Source organism: Mycteria americana, chromosome 5, assembly GCF_035582795.1.
Source record: "Mycteria americana isolate JAX WOST 10 ecotype Jacksonville Zoo and Gardens chromosome 5, USCA_MyAme_1.0, whole genome shotgun sequence".
In the NCBI taxonomy this organism is placed as follows: domain Eukaryota; kingdom Metazoa; phylum Chordata; class Aves; order Ciconiiformes; family Ciconiidae; genus Mycteria; species Mycteria americana.
The window spans coordinates 62,677,653-62,703,375 of NC_134369.1; the positions used below are offsets into that span (position 1 = coordinate 62,677,653).

The 25,723-nt window shown below is 41.7% G+C and overlaps 1 protein-coding gene across 1 annotated transcript; it reads left to right on the plus strand.

The window, feature by feature from the left end:
* The first annotated feature begins 767 nt into the window (after positions 1–767).
* On the plus strand, positions 768–24,590 carry TRMT61A (tRNA methyltransferase 61A). The gene is made up of 4 exons (XM_075503664.1): positions 768–855; positions 3,638–4,002; positions 13,586–13,852; positions 23,160–24,590. The coding sequence occupies exons 2-4, from the start codon at positions 3,672–3,674 to the stop codon at positions 23,486–23,488; spliced, it is 927 nt and encodes a 308-aa protein (XP_075359779.1). The 5' UTR covers positions 768–855; positions 3,638–3,671; the 3' UTR covers positions 23,489–24,590.
* The last annotated feature ends 1,133 nt before the right edge of the window (positions 24,591–25,723 follow it).

The following is a 25,723-nucleotide window of genomic DNA, read 5'->3' on the forward strand; positions in this document are numbered from 1 at the left end:
ACCATGCTATTTGGGGTTTAGATAACGATTCCGCTGCTTCTGAGCCCACATTGTGGTTTCTCCTACAGCTTTACGAAACCCGTATGGAGAGCTTGGTTGGCCTTGAGCTGCCTCTCCCCTGAGCAGGCTGCCCTGGGGAGGGCAGGCAGAGCTTTCTGGAAGCTGCCTGCCCAGGTGCCAGAGGTGAGGCCCAGGTCCACCGACGACAAAGGCACAGCCATTCTCCGGGGAAGGGGCTTCACCCCCGCTGGCCACAGCCCTCAAGACTCCCCAAACACACGGTTGATGGGTAACAAACATGAGCTCCTATTGGGTTCACTGGTAACCTTCATGGCCCTTCATAGCAACCCGCTGGTCACTGGGACCCCTCAAATTTCACCAAGAGGCGTGATGAACGGCGGCTGCCCCTCCGCGCCCTGACGGCCCCACAGCCGGCTGGGACCGCCGCCCCTCGCCGAGGCAGGACCACCCCGGCCGGCTCGGCGAGGGGTGACCGGAGGGCTGCGGAGGGCGGTCGGTGACCGTCCCCCCTCCTCAGGGACCCAGCAAGGAGCGCTGAGAGGATGGGAGGCTGGGTCGGCAGCGGCGGGCTCTGGGGCGGAAGACTGAGGGGACGGGCGCCTTGATCGGGCTGCAGGCGGTGGGGGCTGAAGGGTCGGCCGGCGAGAGCTCGGGCTGACCGCGCCGGGCACGGGCGGCGGCGACTCCCCGGCTCCAGGCAGGGCTGGCGGGGGCGGAGGCGGCGGGGAGGCGGGAGCGTCAGCAGCCTGCGACCGGGGCGGAAGGAGGCGCTGGGTGGGCACCGCGTGTGAGGAGAGCCGGGCCGGGCCTGCTGGCGGGGCTCAGCCCCGGAAGGTAACGGCTCTGGGGATGGGGAGAGCTGGTGGCTGCAGGGCGGGACGCGAGGTCCTGAGGAGCGGCGGGGGCCCTGGGACGAGGCAGGGCGAGGGCGCTCCCGCTCCCTGCGGAGCCGCCGCTCGGGCCCGTCACGGGTTAATGCTGCTCTCTTGCAGGCTCATCCCTCCTCTGACCCCGCCGGCGCGCTCTCCCTTTCCCTGCCTGGACTGTGCTTTTAACCCTCCCTCGGCAAATACCGAATTAAATCAATCAACTCTGGACACGGCCCCGGAGCACCCATTAGGTTTCCGGCTCCGCTGCGACGGGCTCATGCGCTCCCAGGGCGCGGGAACCGCGTTACCGCCCTCACGGCACGGGGCCGGGCTGCAGCTGCGGGGGCGCGGGGAGAAACGGCCCTGGGGGAGGGCGGGAGGCCCTGCGACCGCGGGCAGCCTTTCTGGAACGGGTGGCCAGGTAGCGGATTCCCCAGCCTTCCTGTTACCGGGGGGCCTGCGCTGCCCGGGCGGCGAGACAGTTATGTCGGCCTCCTCCTCTCCTCCTCCTCGGGAGGTTCCCCCTGGTGCCGTGTCAAGCAGCCAGGCTTCTCAGAGAGGGAAGAGGCAGCCTGTCAGGTCTGTGCGGAGGCTGGTCAGGAGAGGGAGAGGTTATCTGGGTTTTGGGTGAAGGGAACACGGAATCATTTTAGTGGTTTAATTTGTGAGGCTGCGAGGGATCGCCTGGGTCACTGAGTTTAGGTCGCTGCAGTCATGGCAAGCCCATAGAAAAGTCCTAACCTTTGCCACGAGGCACTGCCTCACCTTCCCTTCCATTCCCACTCCATAGCACCGTGTGGCAAAAGTAATGCTGCACCAAGACGTCTGCGTGCTACCCAGAGAGTAAAGGAGAGAAATGTAACAGCAGCGCATGAGGCCCTGCATTGGTAGGGAATGGAAGATGATTGAAAATGAATGAAATTGAGTGTAGATCACTGTGCTCCCTGCCATAGGAGGAGACAAAGAAACTACCAAAACTCCTCTCACACCCCAAGTTTACCCCAAGTATATCAATATAATGTGCCAGGTGAGAGCTGAGCCTGAGAGATTTGTCACTTGGAATGTCAGCGTATGCTGTTGTGACAATTAGCTGTGGTAAGTGTAGGGGCTCAAAAGAAGGCAAAGAAACTGGAAGCCAGTTAGTGTAATCAAAGTGAGAATAATGCTCTCCATGTCACTGCAGATATGCTGCAGGAATGTGGCTTTTGCACATGGGTGTAACTACAGTCTAAATACTGTGAAAGAAATGGATTACAGTCAAGCTCCTTTCAAATGGTACTGTTCTAACTGAGAGCCGAAAACTACGTTGCATTAATAGTATCTAGAATGAGAACTACAAGTGTCATGTATGAAAGATTAAGACATGAATATAATCAGAAGGCGCAAGCTATAAAACACAGTTAAGCATTTGTACTATCTCACAAAGTCCAGTACGTATACATTTCTGAATTCATGGGATGCCCTTACTGTTTCACCATATGTCCAGACAGGCCTATTCGACTTTGGCATCTGAATACCTTATGCAGTAAGCATGTCATAAGCTTTGGAAGTTTTGGCCACAAGCACATCTCTCTTATCAGTCTCAGTGGCTGCAGTGGAAGAATTATAAATCTAGCTGTTTAACAGCAAACTGAACTACAATGAGTTTTAATCAACAAAAACAGACTAGAATTTGAGAACTAAAAGTTTTTAAAACGATGAAGTAGGACCAAGCTGTTACACGTTCAATACAAAAGCACTGGAATCAAATCATTGTTCTGAAACAAAGTAATGCTGCTTTTAATTCTCTTGTGGAAGAAGTACCAGAAATCTGACTTTCAAAGCCTTCTGTCATAGGCTTTCATTTCTAACTTTGGGATCACCATTACTTCATTAAACAATTCCTTCCACAAACTGATCAACCTGCAGCTTAGATAGTTAGCTGCCTTATCTGAAAGGCAATGCCAGGTTTCATTGTAAGCTGCCTTCTAATTTCTAGATTGCCTTCTCAGAGACAACAAAATTTAATTGTAATTCTCTAAACAGCTCTGAGACCATGGGGCTAAAGTGATACAACTGTTTGCATTTGCTTGCAAATGGTTGTTTACATTTAGTTGCAGCACAGATCACTTCCCAGACAATTACTTTGCACCCCCAACGACAAATTAAAGGCCACAATATTCTTTTTTCCTTGTAGTTAGTAAAATTTATGCATAAATTAATGCAGACACTACCTTTATTCTCTCTCTAAACTTTCATTTGGAAAACTTTCAAGTAAACTTTTTTTAGTGGTCCTAATAACTAGGAATTGCTATCCAGGCAAGTACCAGTTGTCTTATGTTGTAAATCACCAAGGGATAAGCCAGCAGATGTAAATAAAAATTACTACTTAACAACATACTCTGAGAGCTTGTGAACTGGAATTGAAGAGAGCACTGAAATTGATACTACCTTGCAAGTTTCTCAGTAATATTGTGGAGCAGGCTGAGTAAATGATAATGTATTTCCTAAATTTTCTTTAAAATGTACCATAAAATGGGAAAAATACTGGTTATATGCAAATCTGTGGGATCTTTCCATTGATTTTAATTGGATCAGGAATGCAGCGGGGGAGCGGTCCCTGAACTTCATGGAGTTCTCTCGCTAATATCTTATTTGCACAGTGTGGTTTGTTCTTATTGGGGAAAATAAAATTACTTGGTTTTATGTCTGTAGTTTCAGCTCCATCGTCATCCTGCAAAACTCTTGACATATTTATTCTCTTCTAGGTGACAACCATCAGCCAGCTACAAGGCTGTCACAATGAGTTTTGTTGAATATGGAGATACAATAAAGGATGGTGACACAGCTATTGTGTTCTTGGGCCATGAATCCATGTTTCCTGTGAAAGTGCAGCATGGCACTGTAACTCAGACTAAGTACGGGGTCATCAGGCATTCCACGGACCTCATAGGCAAGAAGTATGGCTCCAAAGTGACCTGCAGTAAAGGAGGATGGGTTTTTATTCTTCATCCAACTCCAGAACTGTGGACCATGAATCTTCCGCATAGGACGCAGATTCTGTATTCCACTGACATCTCTATAATCACCATGATGTTAGAACTAAAACCAGGCTCCATAGTATGTGAATCAGGTAATAATTAATATGTTGAAATCCTTTATTAAGAACTAACACCAACACTTTCATGAAAAACCAGGCTTATCCTTACATTTTGCAAAAAGTCTCTTTTTTTTCCATTGTGATATAATTTTCCCAGCCTACACATTGAGTAATTCTATTTCATGTGCACGTGTTATCAGCTGTTGTTTCTTCAACACGTAATGTTACCTCAGTATGCTGGCCTCATGTATGGGTATACCTTTGAGTATGTGTTTGATTAGTTCATCTTCTTAAAATAAATATATAAACATTTGTCTTTCTCTTTTCTGAAACTGTTAAGTACATAAAAATATTTTTAAATACGTGCTTTGAATTGAAATTCAGGCATTGAATTTGCAGTTTGAGAGAAAATAGTTGAGATAAACCAGTGAAAGAGACTCTGATGATAGGGTGTTGAACTAATAAGGGAAATAAAGTGGCAGTATTTATATAATGTGATACCATGTAAGTACATATATTTTGTCCTTCTCTTCCTAAGTGATCCACTTGTAGCACTGCAACTGCATGCAAAACCACTGTAGCTCTATAATACAATGGATGATGTGTTCATCACAGGGCTGTGTGTTGTTTCTAAACTTGGTTTAATTTAATACAGCTTCCATGATTTTGCTTAATTTGCAAGTAAGGAGTGAAATTTTATATTAATAGATTATCTTCCTGGTTAGATACAGTTTATAATAATGCCTTCATGACTTTATTACTGCAGGTATTATAAGGCTTGCTTGATTTGATTGCATCTCTGTAGTTTGGAAAAATATGAACTGAGGTAGTTTGTCCTTGTTTTTTCTGTTTCCTTTGAGTCTTTTTATGAAGCAGTTTCATCACTTCCCTCTCAAGCATAGTTATGGCAAAGGATCAGCATGACGAGGTTGTGCTGCACTGCATTTTCTTGCATTTACCATTTTCTGTTCCCACCCAAGCATAATTTTGGGTACCTTTGCAGGCATAATGACCATGTTCCAACACAACTGAAACGCCACTTATCTCTGTATCCAGTTGCACCCATTAAGAAACAGGTGGTATATGGAGCTGGTTGCTGTACAGCATCACTTGAAACAGCCAAAGACTTATGCAGAAGCCTCTGGTACTGCTAAAATGTTTGGGTCCTACGAGTTTATAATTTGGTTTGTAGGACGATCAGGCATTTTTAGGGTTGTCATGGGAAGTAGCAGTATTGTTCATTGGGCAGCTCTTCACCTCTTCCCTTCCCTGCTATGTTTAAACAGGATGGGAAAAATAAACACAGCAAAATATTCAGGGTGGAGGAGATTTGAATTGCTCCGTGTCCTGCCTCACTTGGAATAGGTGAATGTTAAAGTACGGAGCTGCACATAAAATGTTTTTGGTAATGTCAAAGGTACCTAGAGAGGATGAAAATGTTTAAAAGCTCATTCATCTGAACAGCTAAGAAATAGAAACACTTGATGAGGTAACCTATCCAGAGTCCCAAAAATGTTATGAGTCAAAAGTCATAGCCACAAACAATCCTTTTTGCTAATGGGAAAATGTCCCCAGGTTTATTTTAATGCCTATGCTGTCAAAGTATTATAACTTCAGCTTTCCGGGAAAAGTGAACAGTTTTACTGCTATAGTTGTGCTTGTATTGCTTGAAAGATTCACTGTTCATGAAGAAAGAAAGAAAGAGTATTGCGTCAAATTCATCTCGTTAACCTTGAAGCAAGAGATCTTACTGCAAATTTGCTTACAACTGACCAGAAGTGGTGATTTGAATTAAAAATTTTACAGGTATTGACAAATGGAGCCTCCAGTGTGATGATGTAACCTACTTTGGTGCCATCCTAAATTAGACAGTATTCAGTGATCCAAAATCATTAGTTCTAGATTAACCTTGTGTGGCCTAGACGGAACCAGCCCAATGGTGATTAATAGAAACAAGACAGGAAATCTGGTCTAGTAATGACATTTGAGTCTGCTTCCTGCTGGTGCTGGTTTTAGATGTATTTTGAGCATTAATTAGCATGGATGTCTGTCTTTTTTATTATTTGAAATTAAACTGATATACATAGTAGCTGTATGGACTGGCAAAGCAGGCACTGTAAAGAAGCCAGGCTCTTTTCTTCTTGTCTTACTAATTAGACCGTAGAAGAGTCCCCTGCATTCACCCAGTGTAAGCAAGCAGAATTGTGGATTAGTCTCCACAACTGTATGAAGAAAGGATCGATAAAGTAAGATGAAATACCCTCTGTGTCATGTTGTAATGCTGTCAATACAAGTGTAAATGATCTTTTGTGTGTGATTATAAAAATTCAGTAGAATAACCAGAAGGCTTAATTTTATATCACTTGAATTATGCAGTTTAAATTGATTAGTCATAATTTGTCATAAATGATATAAACATATTGATACAGTTTTTACTATTTTTAATCATCTTTAATAAATACATAAAGAGCAAGCTTGTCAGCAGTGCATGCATAATTAAAATGATCCAAGCATACTCCATTGAGACTATAAGGGAACTCGGCATTTGCCTGATGTTTCATGATGGAGGTGTAGGAATATGATCCTTTTTCTGTCTCCTGCTAATTTCTAGTTTATAAAGGTATGTTAAGATTTTAAAACTGTTAGCACTGTTACTCAAGCTAAGATCTCTTGAAAGCATTGGTCCCTGGTCTGAGGAATTCCCCACTCTGATACAGTCTTTAACAGCCTGATCTGTCCAGAATGAAAGGATACTTGAGACAGCTGCTAAAATACCTGCTGTGGGTGGCCTGGTAGTGTGAAACTTTAATTCTTGTCAGGTAACTCTGATCCCATTTGCGTTCATTACATGTGCAGCCACCGTCTAGATAAAGAAATAAGCTGAATCTTTTTTTTTTGTGTCACCACACTTTCCAAAACTAATCTTGATGTCAACTTCCCAGGCAAGGCTATTTTCAGTCCAGTGATTACAGCTGCCTGTAGTATAACAACTCCATTTGACAACAGATTTTGAGTTTTTTACATTTATTTTTATACTACATTGGAACCAATATGAAACCCTTCAGATATTTTTTCCAAACAAAAGTGTGTGGAACCCTTTTTTTTGTTTTTCTTTCCAGTACCCACGTATCGAGGCTTTTTTACTGTGCTCTCTCCCTGGTGAGATCTAAATAAGTGTCTGTCCTAACCCCCAGAATTACTCAGGGAATGCAGTACAGCACTGTGAAACCTCATTTAATCTGATAAATCTCGGAAATATTTTGGCTTCGATGGAGCATAGTATTTAGACAAAATGTAATTTAATCAAAAGTATTCTAACCACCATCCCACTGATCCTTCAGCATTCAGCAAAATCAGACTCACATGAGCAAAAATGTTAATTGGATTTTTTGTTTCCCTTCAGCTAAATCCCAAATTAAAAATTGCTAAACCCTGTTCATTGCCACACAGCAATGGGTTTCTGAGCCCACAGACTGGATTTCTGAAGACTGAGAACAGTATTCTGGGTCCTCATGGTTTCTCTGTGGAGGAGTAACAAGAGCTGCCGGCCAGCCTTACACTAGAGCTTCTCAAAAACAATTATGAAATTTTCAAACTCACAGCCTGGGTATAGATTTTGTTAAGAGTACACTCATAAAAAATTAATGAGGACTTAATGATTAATGGATACTTAATAAATTATTAATAGTTTATTGTGGAGTCCCAGCAAGTCAGCTGTATGCTCATGACTCTTCTGAAGTGCTTACAGACTTTTTGACAAATACTGCTCACATCTTAACAATTTTTGTGGCATAAGTATATGTAAACTGTTTGCAGCTCTATCTTTAGTGTAAAGTACAGACCAAAGTTTGTAAGTATTAATTTGATTTTGGAACATGCTCATACTAATTAAGTCTATGTTTTATAATGTCTCCCTTATCTACCTCTTAGCAGCTGTTCAGGTTAGAGTGAGAGAAGAATTCGAAAACCTGATCCTTGTATAGCACCTCTGAAGTATAAGAAAGGCCTCATCAGTACAAACGTCAGAGAGCATAGTATTCTCTTGGCATACCAAAGAACTGAACCAAAACTGTGGCCACATGAGGCATCACTCTAATGTATTCAGACTTGTGGCTGACGAGGAATGCCATTCATACCCTAAAGCATTTGTTTCCAGACTTTCTGGACTCACTTTCATCTTATCATTTCACTTGACCACCACGTGCGTTTCTCATGCAGCTCTGAACTTAACAATATTATGTCCATTCTGCAGAAGATCCCTCCCTAAAGAACTCCGACTCTTCAATCTCTAAGGAAAAATTCTTTTCAGTCTTCACATTCCCATTCCTTTTGCAGGCAGTGCCAGCCTTGAAAACTTCCCTACTATCCTTCCCCCAACTCCTCAATCTGGTCAGTGAGCAGTGGCCCTCTGACCTCCAGGCTGCTGCCCAAAATGCTTCAGAATGCTGTTTCAGAATGGTGTCCACAACAGATAGGCAGGAGAAAGAGCTAATCTTCTGTAAAGGAAACTTCTTGATGTGCTGTTTCCTCTTTCAGCTGCCAGTTCATCTCCTTGAAACTCTCGTCCTCCCTCTCCTCCTCCCTCTCTCTGTCCCTGCTCTTGCTGTGTCTTACCTCTGCCACCATGACTTGCCCTTGACTATCTTCACAGTAAGATCTTCGGGTTAGTTTCCATCAGATGCTTAATATCTCTTAATATATTTGCTAAAAATTATTAATGATTCTCCTGTTACATAAACTTGTCATGTACAGTGAGCAGTCTTCCTCTGTTCAGTGTTTCTTGACAGATATTAGCCATGGAGTTGTTAGCTCTGTCTAAAGACTACTTTTCCTTTAGTTTTGAGGCTCCTTCCGTTCTCATGGCTGACTCATGAGCTGTCTTGTTATTTTCTAGGTCTAAGTGGCGTAGCTAGGAGACAAATACAACAACACTGTCATTGTTTTGTTGTATTTACTTATTTTAGAGTATCTTAGGTAGCCAAATTTTGCAGAAGAAACTTCAGTTCTATTAAAGTGTTACTAGATACTGTGTTGACCCAGTATTAAATAATACTCTGCATACTTTTCACTTCTCCTGTTTTCAAGCAATATGAACCTATGTATGCACTTAAAAGCTTCTTCAGCTTTATTCCGAAATGTGTTTGCTTATGCACTGCTGTTAACATCTATAGGTCCTAAATCATAATTTGTAGTTCCTTTTTTAAAAAGAAGCACCCATGATGAGAAATCTTTAGGGAAGACAAGCCAAGCGATAGCCTGCAATGAGGAAATGTAGTGGAACACAGAATCAGGTCACTTATGTTTATAGCATGGGTGGGATTCCAGGAGGTTAGACAGATATCCTTTGCAATAAGAAAACCAGACTAAACAGAAAACAGTGTAAAAATGTACTCTCTTATTCAGTTGTCAGTCAAGTGCTATGCTGGATGCTGTGGTAACACTCATGTTTCTCTTGACAGTGTTGAAATAGCATGTGTTATTTTTGAACATCTCAGGTGTTGTCCACTGCAGCTTTGAAAAGGTGAGGAACATCTTAACGTGAACATTGTCTCAAGATGGCTGAGATTTGTGGAGGCTTCTCTGTGGAAAACCTGTCACTTGAATAAGCAGAGAGTGAGAACAGATCTGTTTGAGGTCAGGGGAATGATCGGGGAGTTCATCTGATCAATACCTTCTTGTCTACAAATCAGAAGGAAGTATCAGTAGGTGCTGAGCTAGAGTGTTTAATCTAGGTATCCACTTGTTAGGATTGAAATCCTTCTAAAACTGGATTGTTTTCCTTGCCTTAGGAGAGAGCAGAAACACTCCCCTGAGCTTAGATGTATCAGAGAAGAATGGAGTGTGCTTGAGCCCAAGAAGAAGGGAAGGATGCTACATGGGTCTGCAGGGCCATTAGCCACCTAACTCATATGGTTTTAACACAGGATCTTAATTCATGCCTTTGGACTGAGATGGACCACCTTCCTAGTCTACATGCTGATCCCCTACACGGTGCCTCCTCTTCAGATTTTGAGCTTTGAGTATGGCATATTGGGGACCCTGCGGTGTCTTCATTAAATGCCTGCAATGCAGATCTCTGCTTTTTGACTAAGATGTTTAAGATCACAGAATAGTCAATGTGAAAGAGCATGATATTTTCCAAAGGCATTAGCAATGACCTAAGTGCTCACCTAAGTGAGCTCTAAAACAGCAGCTGTGGTGTTAACAATGTCTTCGGTACAGTTTGAATTATCATCGTTTTACCTCTCTTCTCTAGAGTCCATTCATGATTAATACGCTCTAGTTAAATGGGCATTATCCTGTGGTAGAGAGAAAACAGTTTCTAAGGTTATTTATAGTGCAAGCTGTCAGAAAGGCAAGTATCCTGGTGTAAAAATTATAAACTGTATTTGTTCTAGAAATTGTCTTATCTTCTGCTTCCTAGGCCAAATCAGGAACACAGGCATTTCACTGCACCTATATGGGAATGAAAATCTAGTGAAGTCCATCCAGTTCTCAACTTGGCTCTTCTGATACAAAATAGTAATTTTGGGCATTCAGGTTTTGGTTCGTTTGTATGCAGGTAGTTCAGCTACCATATTTCAGGTTTGGTAGCATTCTAGTTCAAGTTTCAGTAGTGCTCCTTGTGTTTTGCTGCTTCCCTGACTGATTCTGTGTCATGCTAAGGATGCCTTTCATTTTCCAAAGAAACCTGAACCTGACTAGAACTTATTCCAAACTGGTGCCTAAGACTCTTTGAGGCACATTTTGCTGAATTCTGCTTTTTTCAGTGGCGATTTTTAAATAAGGACAGAGAGAAATTGAAAAGGAATAGAGAAGGTGGCGGGAGGACTCAAATGTTGAAGGTTGCAGATTTGCAGGGGAGAACATTCATTTCCCCTTCTACAACATCTGAGAAACATAGGGTTGAATCCCTGCCTTCTGTAGACAGTGCTGATTGGGCTTTAGGGGTTGTGTTGACTATGGACTCATGCTGAACTGCCAGACCCTCATATTCGTAATGAATCACATCAAGCGTGCTGAACTATTGGGCACATGAGATTTGAGGGTCATCATCATTTCACAGGACTGGGTTTAGAATCTGTCATCTCTTCAAGAAGAGATTTTACAATGGTGGGTGATTCATAACCATCTTGTTCTGTTTTTCCTGCAGTTTTGAGAGTGTTGTCACGGAGAAGGCAGGCAGCATCTTCAGAAATACTCTCATTAATGATGTTAGTGTCATAGAATTTGATATGTTAAAATGTGATACATATGTATTATTCTCATGTTTGTGGTAGCCAGTCAACAATAAATAATTCCTGGCAACCTTGTTTAACAAAAGCTCAATCTGTAATACGCCTGCAAGTGGTGACTTCCAACCCTGGTTTTAGTTCAGGGTTTGGCTTGGAGAATAAAAAAAGAGTATCAGAAAATAAGCCAAAAAATCTTAATGGGTTTTCCTAAGAAGGAGACAAACAGTATCTTCTGTGGTGTTTTTAAGAGCAGATTTAAAAGGAAAGTGATTAAAAATGTAAAAGAATATGAACAGGGAAACTGGGATACGTGCACAAGCTGCCTCTCTTCGGTTTACAGCCCAGCTGTGCTGACAGTCCTTCTGTTCACTCCTTTAGATTAGCAGAGAAAGATGCAGAAAGTATGCAGCATTACCCATTTGTGAGGCAAAATAATTAAATTCCGACAGTTTGCAAAAGTTCTCAGTTGTGCAATGCTGCCTTCTGGCATGAAATGTAAAGGCAGAATTTCAGTCATTTTAGCATCCTGTGGACAATAGTCCCTGCTCTTGTCATTAAAAAAAAAAAAAAATGAGTGAAATGCTATTTCTTTGCTATGCCCATATATCATTGAGTTTTTGCAACCACATGGCTACTGTGCTGCCATTACTCCTTTTGACCAGGGAAAAGTTTATGCTGACATTTAGAGCCTACAGATGCCATGACCAGATAGTTTTTCATGTGTGCACATGTCACTGTCTTTTGCCTTTTGTTTGCTTTATTTTAACACTGGCATGGATGCATGGATTTTCACGTTAAGTAAATGTGTGTGTCACAGTTTCTCTCCTCTCTTGGACCTCGCTGAGGCCAGTGCTAAAATCTGTAGGTCCTCCCTCCCCAGCTTATCTTGCCCCATTAAAGCTGGGGGGAGGGTGCTAGTCTGCCCATTGGGCTCAGAGCCCTCTCAGAGGGAAGCAGAGGATCAGTGGTGCCGATTCCGCAGTGCAGTCGGTTGATCTGGTGGCAAACATGGGCCCTGAGCTCCCTCTGAATGGCTCCCCTTTCAGAGCTGTTGGATTAAATACAGTGTCACGACAATGTTTCTCCCCTTATGTGACTAGAGGGCAAGAACCTTGGATCCGTCAGTAAACTTTGACTTCCTGTATGGTTACGGAAAGTATTGCTCCAATTAAGCAGCTGTACCAGCCCCTGTGTCCCCTTATTAATTTCCTTTCTAGTGGTTTCTGAGCTTTCTCCACCACTGCTGTACTTCAGGTTCTGTCCTTTATAAATTTTTTAAGATTTATGTTGGTTGAAAGAACTTGCTTAAGCCTGAAATTTAGCCTGAACAGTCATTGAAGATAGCTAGAAATAGATTTTCTTTCTACAGGAGAAATATGTTCCAAGTACAGAATTATAAATCAATAAACACAGATAATTTGCAGTTGCTGTGGGGTTTTGAGTTTGGGGGGTTATTCTGTTAAATGCCACTTGAGTGAGTAATTTGCAATGTGAATTGGTATATGGGTGTTTTCTTCAGTGAAAACGTTGGTTATTAGTCATTCATCTATTTAATATGCCAGTGGATCATTAAAAATAAGTCTCCTAAATTATCAAACTAAAACAAAGAAAAAAATATGTGTCTTAATAGTTAGTCCCTGGTTGTACATGGTAATTCTACTTACATACAATTTCAGGTATGTGATGGATCTCATTAGACTTCGTTAAGATTGTGTAGGTGTATATGTATGTAAGTCACCTGTGAAATCAGGTCGTTTGGTCAGTGTGACTGCAAAGAGCCGAGAGGCCTTAGTTTGGGTAATTTCAGTGGGAGCTGAGGATGGCCAGTGTCTCTTAAGAGGCCCAGGCAAACAGACTCCATATCCTAAGGGCATTTGTTTGCATGGATGTTAACAGGATTTTCAAGCTTGGACCCTTGCCAACATACTTTTTTTGTTTTAATGAAGTACAGGGTTTTGAAAATATGTTAAAATTTGCCTTCATCTCTTTTCACCCTGCAAGAGTCTGGCACTTTGAGAAAAACTCTCTGGTTAATTTCCCTGAATTTTTCCTGTTGCATTTACTTCCTTGTGTTCTCTTGTGGCACTTGTTGGAGTTAGCTGACTCTTGGCATTATTTTTCTGCTCTAGGGAGATAGCACAGGTCCTGAGTTTGACAGATTTTTAATTAATGCTTTGAGGACCCTGAAGACTGTTTCCTAGGTCATTTAGTCCCTCTCTCCCTGTGAAGGAAGGAGTGTTCTCTTTCAGTAGTTTAACCAATGGTTTCTATTCATTTGAGTTTTGAGTAAGTGTTCCAAGCAGGAGGACTAGTGGAGAAGACCATTGTTCTAATGCTTAGCACTGTCGAAAGGCATTTCACGAGTTGTTTGTCTTTTCTAGGTACGGGCAGCGGATCCCTCTCCCACGCTCTCATCAGGACAGTGGCTCCCACAGGGCACCTGTATACGGTGGAGTTCCATCAACAGAGGGCCGAGAAGGCCAGGGAGGAGTTTCGGGAGCATGGGGTGGAGCATCTGGTCACTGTGACCAATCAGGATGTCTGCAAAAATGGGTTTGGTGTCAAAAATGTTGCAGATGCCGTGTTCCTAGATATTCCGTCTCCATGGGAAGCCATAGGACATGCAAAGTCAGCATTAAAAGCTGAAGGTAACTGTGCTTATCTCTTTCTGTTCAGGAAGTACTGTGCATGCACACATCTCTGCCTTTGAGCAATACGCTAGATCTGCTCACTTCCGTTGTGTGATCACTATTCTCAAATGTCAAAGTCTCTAGGCATTTCTAAGGGTGAAAAACCTTCAAAAGAGGTCTTCAATTTACAGTGGAAGATTTGAAAGGAGAACAACTCTTTCCTACAGGCCTGTGCTAGCTGCTACAATTAGCATGGGCAGTTTATAAAAAACCCTTTGAACCTTCTTCAAGTGCATTTTGCTAGATCTGTGGTATGTGGGAAGCAGCAGTAACAATAAATGCTGAAAGCAAATTTCTTCGGCAATTCAGTGGAAAGGTGTTTGTATAAAAGGTGTTCAGACACACTTCACATCAATCATTGCAGATTTGGACCTATTTAACAGAGCACCCCATCAGTAATGTTAAAGAAAATGTGGTTATACTTAAATATGCTTGCCAATTTCTGCCTTGAATCTCTGCTGTTGGAGCTAATGAGAAGTTTGCTGTTGGTTGCAGTGGGAATGGAACATAAAGGCTGTTCTAGCTTATGCCAGTTATTCTGGGACTGTAACAGCAAGTGAGAACTGCTGTTGAGGTATTGGATGGATTTCATCAGTTTATTATAAATCTTTTTCCTATTGAAAGATAAGCTTCAGTGAATAAATCATTCTTTTATCCTGGAATAAGTTTTTCCCTAATTAATGTTATACTAGTGTAACTATACTAGTGTGGATCTGAACTAACTTGTGCCAGATCACTTCCATCTACGAAAGTGACTTTTCTAATCAAGAGAGCATGGAGTTCTGAACAGTGCCCATGCTGGGAGCATGGGCAAGTAAAAGTTTTTAGTAAAACTTGATTGTGTGCCAAGGCCCAGTTCTTTGTTGAAACATGTAATGACAGGCCTGACTTTAAGTGAATTGCTAGGTCTTCTCGAAATCACAGGATTTAAGCTTGTTCTTAAAGGTCACTGAATGTGCATTACCTTGCTCAGTCAGGACCGACCCAGCTGTTAGGCTACCTCAGCTACTACTGAAAATTTTCTAGAAGGCTTTCTGATACCAATGTAACACATGCTTTCTTTAAAAAGTGAATAAATAGAGAGAGACTTGTTAGCACTCTATACCTGCAAGGGTTACAGCTCAATTTGTAGCTGCTTTCCAGTGTGTCCTGGGAAAAAAGTAATTTTCACTGCACTGTACGATGCCCTTCCCATGCTCAAATTATCTAATCTAGTGAGCACAACGCTCAGCTGACTTCCCAGCTTAGAAGGCGCTGCATTGCACAGTCCAATTTGAATTATTTAAGTGGTGCATGTTTAGAATACTAAGCAGAGCTGCTTGAACAGTTCCAAGTTTTGAATCCTTGTCTCACTCCAGCATTTGAAATCCTAGAAGAGGTATTATAGTCCCAAACTGGCCGTACCATCTGGCTATACTTTTCTGTGCTATGCTACAAGGTTACATCTGCTTAGGCAATATAAATAATACTTTAAAATCCCACATTTTTGTGTTTGTGAAGTGGCATCGCACACTTTATCTACCAGTCAAAAGGCTGGTTGTTGGAGGAAGCTGCTGATCCTTGCTGCGGTTTTTGCTGCAAACAGCCACCAGTGTCTGAGATCTGGTATGGGTCTAAGGCTCACCTTTTGGGTTTCATAGTACCTGACTGAGCCAGGAGTATTTTTTTTATTTTGCTATTTTGCATATAAACAAAGCTGTTTTTCTTTTTCATATGAAATATAATTGATTGCAGTAGTAATAGGTACAAACTTACACACATTTCTGTTTTATTCCAAATCATGTGGGTAGTTTTGTTGTGGTTTTTTTTACTGCTGTAAAATCTAAAATATGATAGAAGGGTATCTGTAACTGCTTCCCTTTCCCTACCGCAGGCAGATAATTTCATAATGCTCCTTTGTTTTGTTTTCAAATAGTTAAAGCTCTTGTGCAGTAAGAACACGCTGTGCACATACTGCTGTTGTTCACCGCCGTTCCAAGGGTTAGATAGTGATAAAGCATCACTGGAGAAAATGAGTTGTTCCACTCTTTTCCCTCCACGCCCTCTCTCTCACATCTGGACAGGGTCACATTTGAACCATTCACACTGTGGGTTTTATTGTGATGTGCCATGCAAACATTGCAGCTGTACTGCCAGATAGTGGTAATTTATTCCCTAAAGTCTTAAGGTACTTTGAATGTAATCAGAGCTAAGCGAATTCAATACATAGCATCAGCTAGCCTCCTCTTTAAAACCACAGTATTCATTATAGAGTGTTCAGCTGAGACAGTATGTAAGAGAGAGTTCTTAACCTTAACAAAACCTTATCAAATCAGTGTTTTCTCTCCTACTTAAGCTCAAGATCCTGAATAGTTGCAGCTCCTAGTAGGCTGAGTGTTAATGATCCTCTACAGAGTACATTTATCACTCATGTTATGCCTTGCAGTATGCTGTAAATACACTACTTACAGTATTTTGGCCTCCCATTTAAAGCACTGCCAACCTCTGAAGAGCTAAAAGAATAAAATGGCACAGTAGGTTTGTGACTGGAAGGTTCTTCTCTGGTGGTGTGCTCTGCTGACATTCAGGCTTGCATCTCAGCTGCATCCTTCTGTGCTGATTTCACCAGTCACACTTTCAGCAGAAATGCTGCTTGTAATATCTCTCGGGCACTGCTGCAGTGCAGAACTTGCTTTCATTTCCAGAGCTGCACTGTTTATCTTTTACAGCATCTGCTGATTAATGCTTTTCTACAGTCATAGCTGCTGTTCCCAATATCTGACCTTTGTGGTTTTTGCAAAGTTGCTGTTAACCCCTTCAGGCTAAATTTTTAAAAATGAAGAAAATGAAAAAATTGTGAAGTAACAAAAATATCCTCAATATTCTACAGTTCTTAAATGCCCTGAAACTTTTTGACTCACAGTCATCTCACAGCTGAATACTGTAGTGCTTTGAATATAATTCTGCAGCCACCTACTCTACTCTCATAAATATTGGCTATTTCTTCCAAGGCTGTGGAATATGAGGCAGAAACCCATTTGTACAATAATTTTCATACAGATTTGAAATTTTCAGGTAGGGAGATGGAAAAATACAGCTATATATTAGGTTGGATTGGCCTCTTGCATTATAAATCAGTCCTTGGCGGTGTTTAAATTAACAGTCTGAGTCACAAAATTATTAAAACCACCCCTCTTTTATTTCCTTCCTTTCTTTTAAAGATTTTACTCTTAAATTCAGACTTGCCACTTCCTCTTCAGCATCATAAAGCCCCTAAATTATGAGTTTGTCAAATTGTGATCCTTGAGATCCACCTGAATCAGGTAACATGGTGCTGTCAGGTCTCCCCCCAAAACTCTGCAGGGAAAGTTCCCTCGGAACATCTACCTGTTTGGGCCTCTGCATTTCCAGCCATCACAAAAGCCCTTCAGCAGTACTCTGCTCTTTGTAGTAGTAGTAGTTGGTTTTCATTTCTAAAGTCTTATATTTGTTTCGTTTGTACACAATGGACTTAAAACAGGTCTTGTTTGCATTTTTTTCCCCTTAGCATAGCCATTGATTGTTGTCCTAACCTGCCAGGTTTGGTTATTACAGATGCTGTATAAGAGAATAAATAATATCTCATCTTCCCAGTAGCCTGTGGTGCAGGTAAGGCATTGCCTGGTTTAGCTAGTTTCAGTTTTCATTTGCGCTTGCCTTCCTCCTCCCCTGAGCTTTCAGAGAATACCATGTCCATGTAAAAAGTCTTACTGGCTATTTTTCTTGATCCCCAGAGGCTATTCATGGTCCTGTTTTCAAACCACCCAGGTGTGGCTTTGAGGAGCAGCTGAAATCCCTGGCCACAAGTCTCACCCCTGTGGTATCTGGGTAGGGAGTACTCCAGGCTGAATCACACTGAGAAGAGGGCAGTGATATCAAGGTTGATGTTGTTTGGGCTCGAGGTACCTCAAGAACACACAGGGAATGTGTCAGGGCAGGAAGCGGAGCCTGACAGTCTAGCATGCTGTCATCCTCCACCCATGCAGGTGGTACTCAAGTCGGTATCAACGCTTCTCATGTCCCCAGGAGATTGTTTTGGAATGCATGGATGAAGCAATAAGTGCTTGCTAAAATGTCGGCACCAGCCTTTGCTAGTGTGGTACATGGTTTGATTCAAAGGAGAATTAACTCAAGGTGAGGTTAAAGATCCACAACTAACTTTAAATTGAAGCATATGCTCTCAACATTGAGGGGCCATCTGGTCTAGTGCAAAGCTGCCCCACTAGGATGTAGGACTGGGTGCTAACCCACAAAGCAGCTTCATATGGTCCCCAAGCACTGGCTGTTTGCTGAGCCAGCCCCAGTAGTTGTATCTCATTGGAGGGCATTAACCTAGCTCCTGTCTGTCGGGGATTGGAAGGTCAGGTGCACACGAAGTAAAAGTGATTCTGTCACGTGTTAAGAGTCAAACAGAAGGATTCCTGCATCGTAATCCATGCTGTGGAATGCTGGCCAAAGCTATTGGCCTTTACACAGTTTGTAGGAAGTAGTTTGGCATGAAAGGATCCTTAAAGGAAGTTGTTAGGTTTTCTTCCCCAATTCGGAGCCAACTGATTTTTTAATTTCCTTGTTGCATGCTTTTGCCAGCCCAGAATAGTAAGCAGGAATAAATTCCTTTTGAAGGATGCACCGGCAAATGTAGAGGTTAAGGTCACATTTGCAGAAAATCACATCAAGCTCCTATTAATGAGCTGGCAAGTGATTTGGAGAAAATTTTCTTTTCTGAATCAAGAAACATCCTTTAATTTCTTCCAACAGCCGAATCCTCTAATTTCACTTGTCAGGGAAGCTACATCAAATCGCCCACGAGCACACTCACTTAAAGGACGTTCTGTCCCCTTTTACAGAGGCAATATTTTTAGTGTCCTACTAGCACAGAGTAAATGCCACGGTGATGCTGCTCAGTGACTCTCCTGCCTCGCTCGTACATAATGATAATGCCTGTGTGGTTTTTTTCTTCCATGAGATCTTTGTAATGTAATCTTCCAATTATGACAATGCACTGAAGTCCCAAAACCCAGAGCTGTGTTCTTTTACCAGAGATAAAAATGCTGTGTTGTATTCTTTACGTCACGGAATCAATTCTAAAATTACAGGCCCCTTTCCTTGGAACTTAATGGAGCTGCACAACATATGTTCTTTTTGCATCTTCTGAATAATATTGGGATGATGAAAAAACCTGTCAGAGCACTTGTGACACATACTATAACCTACGGAAGTGAGAGCACATAACTTGGACACGTTTTCTGTATCATAAGCATGCACTGGAGTTCTTGTCAACTGGGTAGCGCTGCCAGTTTTTCCATATTTGAAACCTAATGCAGTTATTAGCTAAATAGAACTGGTAGAGGTGTTAGTCCATGCTCAGACAAACCAGAAACAAAATTGTTTGTTGGAGTTGCACAGGAACATACGAGAAACTGCTCTTGAAGGAGGAGCAACTTCCAAGGCACTGACCTCTTGTAAAGATGCAAGGGTGTGTCCCTTGATTACTAATTAGAAACTGTCTGTTAAAATGTACAGTGCTATGTGGATGCAAATCTTCTCTTTTATTTCCCCCTTCCCTTAAGCTCTCTTCTCTAATCATTCCCGTCTGAATTGTACTTCAATTTTCATATCCTCTTGACCCTATTGCTGTTTACAATGACTGCCAGGACTGTGTGGGCTTGTTGCCGCCTACGGGTTCGGGAGACTTAACCTCTCCATTAAATGTTTCAAACGAACTCACTCCCTATAAAATTGAAGGTAGAAAAAAATTTTAAGTCTTTCATACTCTCATTATTCTCTTCTCCTCAACTGTAGCACTTGTCAGATGCATTATACATGAATAAACACATTTTTAGGCAGCTCTTCAGATCAAAAAGCTCACACAGCTTCCCAATGTGAACAGGATTAATCTCAGATAATTACTATATCAATTTATGATGACACACAGATCTCATTAACCAAATTTAGGAACGGTAGCTTTCCTAAAAGGAGAGCTCTGAAAGAACACAAACTCAGTTTGCACTAAAAAGTTTCTGTTGAGTTGTTTTCACTGCTCTCTAGTCTAGTCCACCCCTTTGTGATCCACAGACAGAGCAGTGTGCCCCAGCGAGCGGAGAGGGAGGGAGTACATGTCTTTTCCTCATTCACTAAGGAATCCTTGGCATGGCAAGACAAAGCGATGCATATTCAAGTCCTTTAAGCTCTAAATGCCTCTTGATGTCTAAAAGACAAGAGGGCTCTTAGAGAATCTGAGAATTGTGAATGCTGAAATCTAGATTTATATCTGTTTGGTGATTGTGACAGAAAGGGTGTTGCCTAGCTGGTAATCCGGGGGGAGAGGGGTGGGGGGGGGTGGGGGGGGGGTGTACGGAGGGCAGCCCACAGTGTAGAGAATTCAGAAGCATCTGGTCTGTTGAAGATGACGACGTCTCCGCTCCTAGAAGAGATGCGCATGTCCTTCTCAGTGCTGGTTTTCTGCTGCTCAGAGTCCACTTTTTTTGCTGGTCTAAACACACCATGGCAATTGAAGCTTCCCAAATCTTTCTATTTTAGACAGCCTCTCGCAGTCTGGAACTGCAATTTCATTTTTGCCTTCCAACCTTCTGCTGATTGTAGCTTTCCAGTCTTCTCTTAATATCTGCTTCATCAAACAAGTCCAGTCTGCAAGTCAAATTGGCCTGCCCAATGGCGTGTACAGGAAAAAGCAGAAGAGACCCCTCTCCCACTTGTTAGGATCCATGAAGACAGATGCTTGGTGGTTTTGCTTCTAAGCTATTTGTAGGTATATTTATTTGGGAGGGGTATATAATAATAACCAGAACGATAGGTATGAAAGGGAAAAAATGAAATTGGCAGAACTACTAAAACCCACTGGATGCTCTCAGTTATATGGAACAGCACCTGTTGCGCTTCTTTCTCACTCTTCATACCTGAGAAGCTTCCAGCAGTGCAGTAAGTAAGTTAACATTATTTTTTGTGCTTCCCCTCTGGATATTAGCTATTGCAAGCAAGAGCTTTCTTCCCTACCAAGCAGCTTGAAAGCCTATGTTCTGTAACCCTACTTCCCCAAGCAGTCAGCTTTACAAGGAGGCAGTCTGATAAATCATCACCAAATTTGGTGTTGACATGCTGTGCTCAGCTGACCATCCCGAGGCAAAATGAAGGGTGCTCTGCCTTTAATTGAAGGCTTGTCAAGAACCGTAGGCGGCTCTGCAGCTTGTATGGCAACAGCTGTGTGCAGACTTCTTAGTTTTTGACTGTAAATCTAGAGCATGTGAATTCGAAAGCCTAAACATATCTTGAAACCCTTGTAGTCAGAATAAATAAGAACAGACTTAATGTAAATGTAAATCTATTTCCCTTTTTTTATTGCAATATAAACCACCAAAACCAAAAAGCCTGAATGAAATAGTAGTAAGTCTCTGGTCTCTCTGCAAATTCTTGCTTTGCAGACAAAGAGTTATTGTGAACTGAACTGACATTTAGCTAAGTTAGACATTTGTTCAGTTCCCTACACAATAAGAATATAACATCTTTCTTTATAACGTATGTGCATCATAGTAGCTTTCTAATTATGTAACAGAAATTCCTTCCTGAGCTTTTCTCTTTTACATCTACAAACATGGTAGAAGTGTGTACAGCTTTGGCCAGAAAAGATTAGCTGTCTGATTCAGAATCATTTTGGTAGCCCTGGCCATCCTGATGAACATATAAATCTAATTTCATGGGAGCTAGCGGACTGAGTGTGCAATTAAATCGACATCAACAGAGTTGGTTAATAATGACACATACCAGCATTAATTTTGCAGGTGATTATTAGATTTGTTTTTTAATTGTCACTCCAGGGAATTACTTGTCCAGGGTACTTTGTTCTGAAGATGCACGATAAGAACCCCTGGCTGTGGAGACTTTATTTCAGGACTAAAATTAAATCCTACTTAGTGTATGGTGGATTAATGGTCATGGAAAGTGTTCTTCTCCAGTCAGTTCCCAGCACAGCATTGCTGCACAGTAACTAGAGTGCTACAGTTATGCTTTCAGACCTGATGCTTTCTTTTTTTAGAGATGTGACTTTAGAAACAAAAAAGGAAAAAAAAGGGGAGTTTGAGATAAAGCAGGCTTCACATAGTCCCAGCATAGCCTCTATTTTTAGCAGGCTGCTTTGCTCTTTCTTGCATGGGTTCTCTACTGAGACAACTGGTGTTGGAAGGCTTGACTAGATGAGCCTGGGAGAGGGCTGGGAAGGAATGCAAATCAGGTCAGCAGGCATTTTCATCTAATTGTAATAAGTACAACAATAGCTGAAGCTGCATTGCCCAGTGTTCCTTCCCCCAGCACAAAAGCTTTTCAGGAAGGGCAGTTGCCTTGTGGGACACTGTGTCCTGGGTGAAAGCACATGCCCTGGCTTTATGGCAGACAGTGTCCTTATAATTCTTTGATCTGATTTGGCTGTGGCTTTTCAGAGTAAATCTGAATCATTCTATTCTCAGCTGTTAAGATGACATTGTAGCATGCAGAAAGTTGTAGGGGGCCTATTAATACTCTGTATTTAGAATCGAAAATCTAAACTGTGCGTAGACAAGGAGAGAAGTGTTAGTTTATGTGACTTAAACGTCCTATCCTAGAGTTTTGAAGCATTTGCTGTAAAACTGCCTGATGTGATATTCAGTAAACTTTAATGCTCAGGAGACATGCTAGTCAGCTTGACTAAAAGGGTAAAGCCTTAACAGCGCTCCATCTATGGCCTGGAGAGATTACTTTATTCTGTACACGCATACCATCGTTCTCAAATAAACACAGCCGCTTTTGTCAGAGTGTGTGTGCACGCACGCTTATATTCTAATGAAGGCAACTCTGTACAGTGTGTGGAGAATGACTTCTGGCTTTGTGTAGGTGCCAACTTCAGTTCGGTGCCTCAGTCCAGAATAGTGGATAGTGATTCCAAAAGAATCGCTTATCTAAAGGGATCAACTTTACCGATTTTATCGTGAACAAATGTGGTGGGCAACACTGGATTTGGAAGATGAATGAATTTGCTGTTGCAATTTTTAAAGGGTCTGAAGCTTCATGTAGGGTCATCCATGTTTGATTTTGTGCACTTCAAACATGCATAGTTGCCTTATGGAGATTTTCTTGAAGAATGTTTTCACTTTGTCTGTATAATAGTAGTTCTATGTGCATCTGGGATAATTTGAAAAAAGATAATAAATGCTTTGTTTTGGCTTTTGCTCTGTTTTCCACTACCTGTCTCATTTTGCAGGTGGCCGCATCTGCTCTTTTTCCCCCTGCATCGAACAAGTCCAAAGAACCTGCCTAGCGATGGAAGAATATGGTTTTACAGAGATTAACACCTTGGAAATTCTGCTCCGAGTGTACAATGTAAGGACAATTAGCTTGCAAATCCCTGACCTTGGAAAAGCAGCTGAGGATAATTCTAGCACTGGCTTTGACAGCAGCAACCCATCAAACCAAGGTAGCCCGTGCGCTAATCTGCAGCAAGGAACTGTGCAGTTCAAAAGTGGCGTGCCACTCAGGGAGATGGTTGGTCACACTGGGTACCTGACTTTTGCCACCAAGAGCCTGTTTTAGTACATGTTGAGGTTGTGCAGTTTGGAGTGTTTTGTGTGTTTGTGTGTGTATTCTGTTTTCATGGTTCTTTTTTGTAGGGCATCCAAATTTTTACTTGTCAGGGAATTCCATATATAGTCAGATCTGGTTGGAATATGCTTTGTTTAAATAGCACACAAGCATTAACCAGAGCAGCATCAAGGGAATGTTGAAACTCTGGGATGGTGCTCCACTTGCCGTCAGAAAGAAGATAAATTAATAGCTAATGGCCATTCACTGGAATGTGCAGAATAAAGATCACTCCCGATAAGAAAGCAAAACAAACAGCACACTAATTGCAAATAAGTTGGACTTTTTCCTCCTCTTTTCTGAATTACTTTCCCAGGTTTACATTTTTATTTTTTTCTAGCACCACTAGACACTTTTTTTTTAACTTCTTTAGTGTCTGTGTTGCTCTTAGGAACATGCAAGTGCCTACTTGCGTCATTTTAGATACGAAAGTTGAGAGGTCATAAGTTTGCCAGCATGACTGATTACAGAATTAGTGTTTCCTTGGAATAGTGTTCGGCTGCACAGAGGATTATTGGCCGTGCTTAGGAACACAACCTCTCACTCCATTCCAGGCTGGCATCCGCAAACCATTTAGATTACACAGAGGTCAAAGAAGTGTGCTAATTGTTGGGTTTAGCTTAAAATAGTATCTTGTGCTCATCAACTTATAGTAGAAATTTGGACCTGGATTCATGATGAAGTCTTATAATAGATCATCCACTTTCATAGTTGATGAATCCACTGTGAAAATTCACTGAACAGCTGGTTAATACTATCTGAACACCTCTTTGTAAGTGGTGTGGCTGAGGTTCCGTTTGTTTGGTGTTTTATGTGTATTATGGTGTACTGTCTTCCTGCAGTTGAATGACAGATTGCTTTTGGCAGGATTTCTGTCTCTTAATTGCAACAACAATGCAAACTTAGTAAAATCCTCAACCACCTTTATTAATTAAGTTTTCAGACCATTTACTCTTTGGTCTTCCATACAAAGCTGGTGGGTGTGATGAACTATTTGAATGCTGGATTAAATTTTGTATTTACAGATTAAAACAATTATGCAAATTTATAAAGTTCCTTCTTTCTTTCTTTTTTTTTTTTTAATGAATTCACAAATATTTTTATTCGAGCCACTAGTACCGTCTCTGGAAGCCTTTAGCTGTGCCTTGCATTCGGTACCTGAATATATTGATTCCCGTGTAAGAAAAATAACCATTCATAAACTGTTGCCTGAACATTTGAACCTGATATCCCTCCCCCATTCTTGACGAAAATAAACAAAGCTAAGCTTTTAAGGTGTTATAGCAGAATGCTAATCCATAAAGGTTTAAAGAAAGCTCAACCGATCACGACAGCAAAGATAAACTGTTGAGCAGATTAAAAGCAGAAAGCAATTCTGTTGAACTAAATCAGTTATGTAAGTTGGCCTCCAACTGTAGCATTTCTCCAGAAATTATGTGAAAGTTCTCTTTCTGCTTCTGTTAATGTCCTCCAGAAAGGCACGCACAGTAAACTGTTAGCACTGTTTATATGGTTTGGTAGCTGTATTATAGTGATGTGCTTGCATCTGTATGCATATGCACATGTTCATGTGCTTAAACCACCACCATAGAAGTAAGTACTAACATAAACCAGAAGAAAGGATGGGGAAATACAACGTTAATGCCACAGGGTTGTTCTTAACTTCCTTCAAGGTGATTCTCATTCGCTAACAAGTGGGATCCCCAATCTGCACCAGGGATAATTCCAGCCCTAGACTTGACTCTTTTTTCCTGACAGACTTTATTTTAAAATAGTGTAACATTTAAACAGGATTAAAGAGCATTTAAACAGGATTAAAGAGGAACAAAGTCACATTTCTGTCCTACAAATAGACGTGGAATGGAAATACCGATGTGTCTTCATGGAGCTTGAAAGAAGGCTGACGCCTTTTTGCCTACAAAGCCCAATTCAAAACCCCTTGAAATAAGCCATTGACTTTGCATGGTCCCATATTGATTTGATCCCTGCTGAGGAAGGGCAAGCATTGCGTAAGAGGAGAAGGATTTAATTTCTGTCTTTGCAATATTAAAAAGGCTTCTGTGTTTTTGTTGCCAATCACAGCCATGGCCAGCAGCACCACACCGCTTCCTGCTGTTGCTTTGTTGTCAGGGTCACAAGGAGGATCCCACAGTGTCCAGTGTGGATGGTACTGTGCTGCCAGAAACC

Excerpts from the sequence above, each read along its gene's own strand:
- TRMT61A (XM_075503664.1), top strand. The coding sequence starts at position 3,672 with ATGAGTTTTGTTGAATATGGAGATACAATAAAGGATGGTGACACAGCT. Across the intron at positions 4,003-13,585 it reads CTCCATAGTATGTGAATCAG|GTACGGGCAGCGGATCCCTC; the intron begins GTAATAATTAAT and ends TGTCTTTTCTAG. Across the intron at positions 13,853-23,159 it reads GTCAGCATTAAAAGCTGAAG|GTGGCCGCATCTGCTCTTTT; the intron begins GTAACTGTGCTT and ends CTCATTTTGCAG.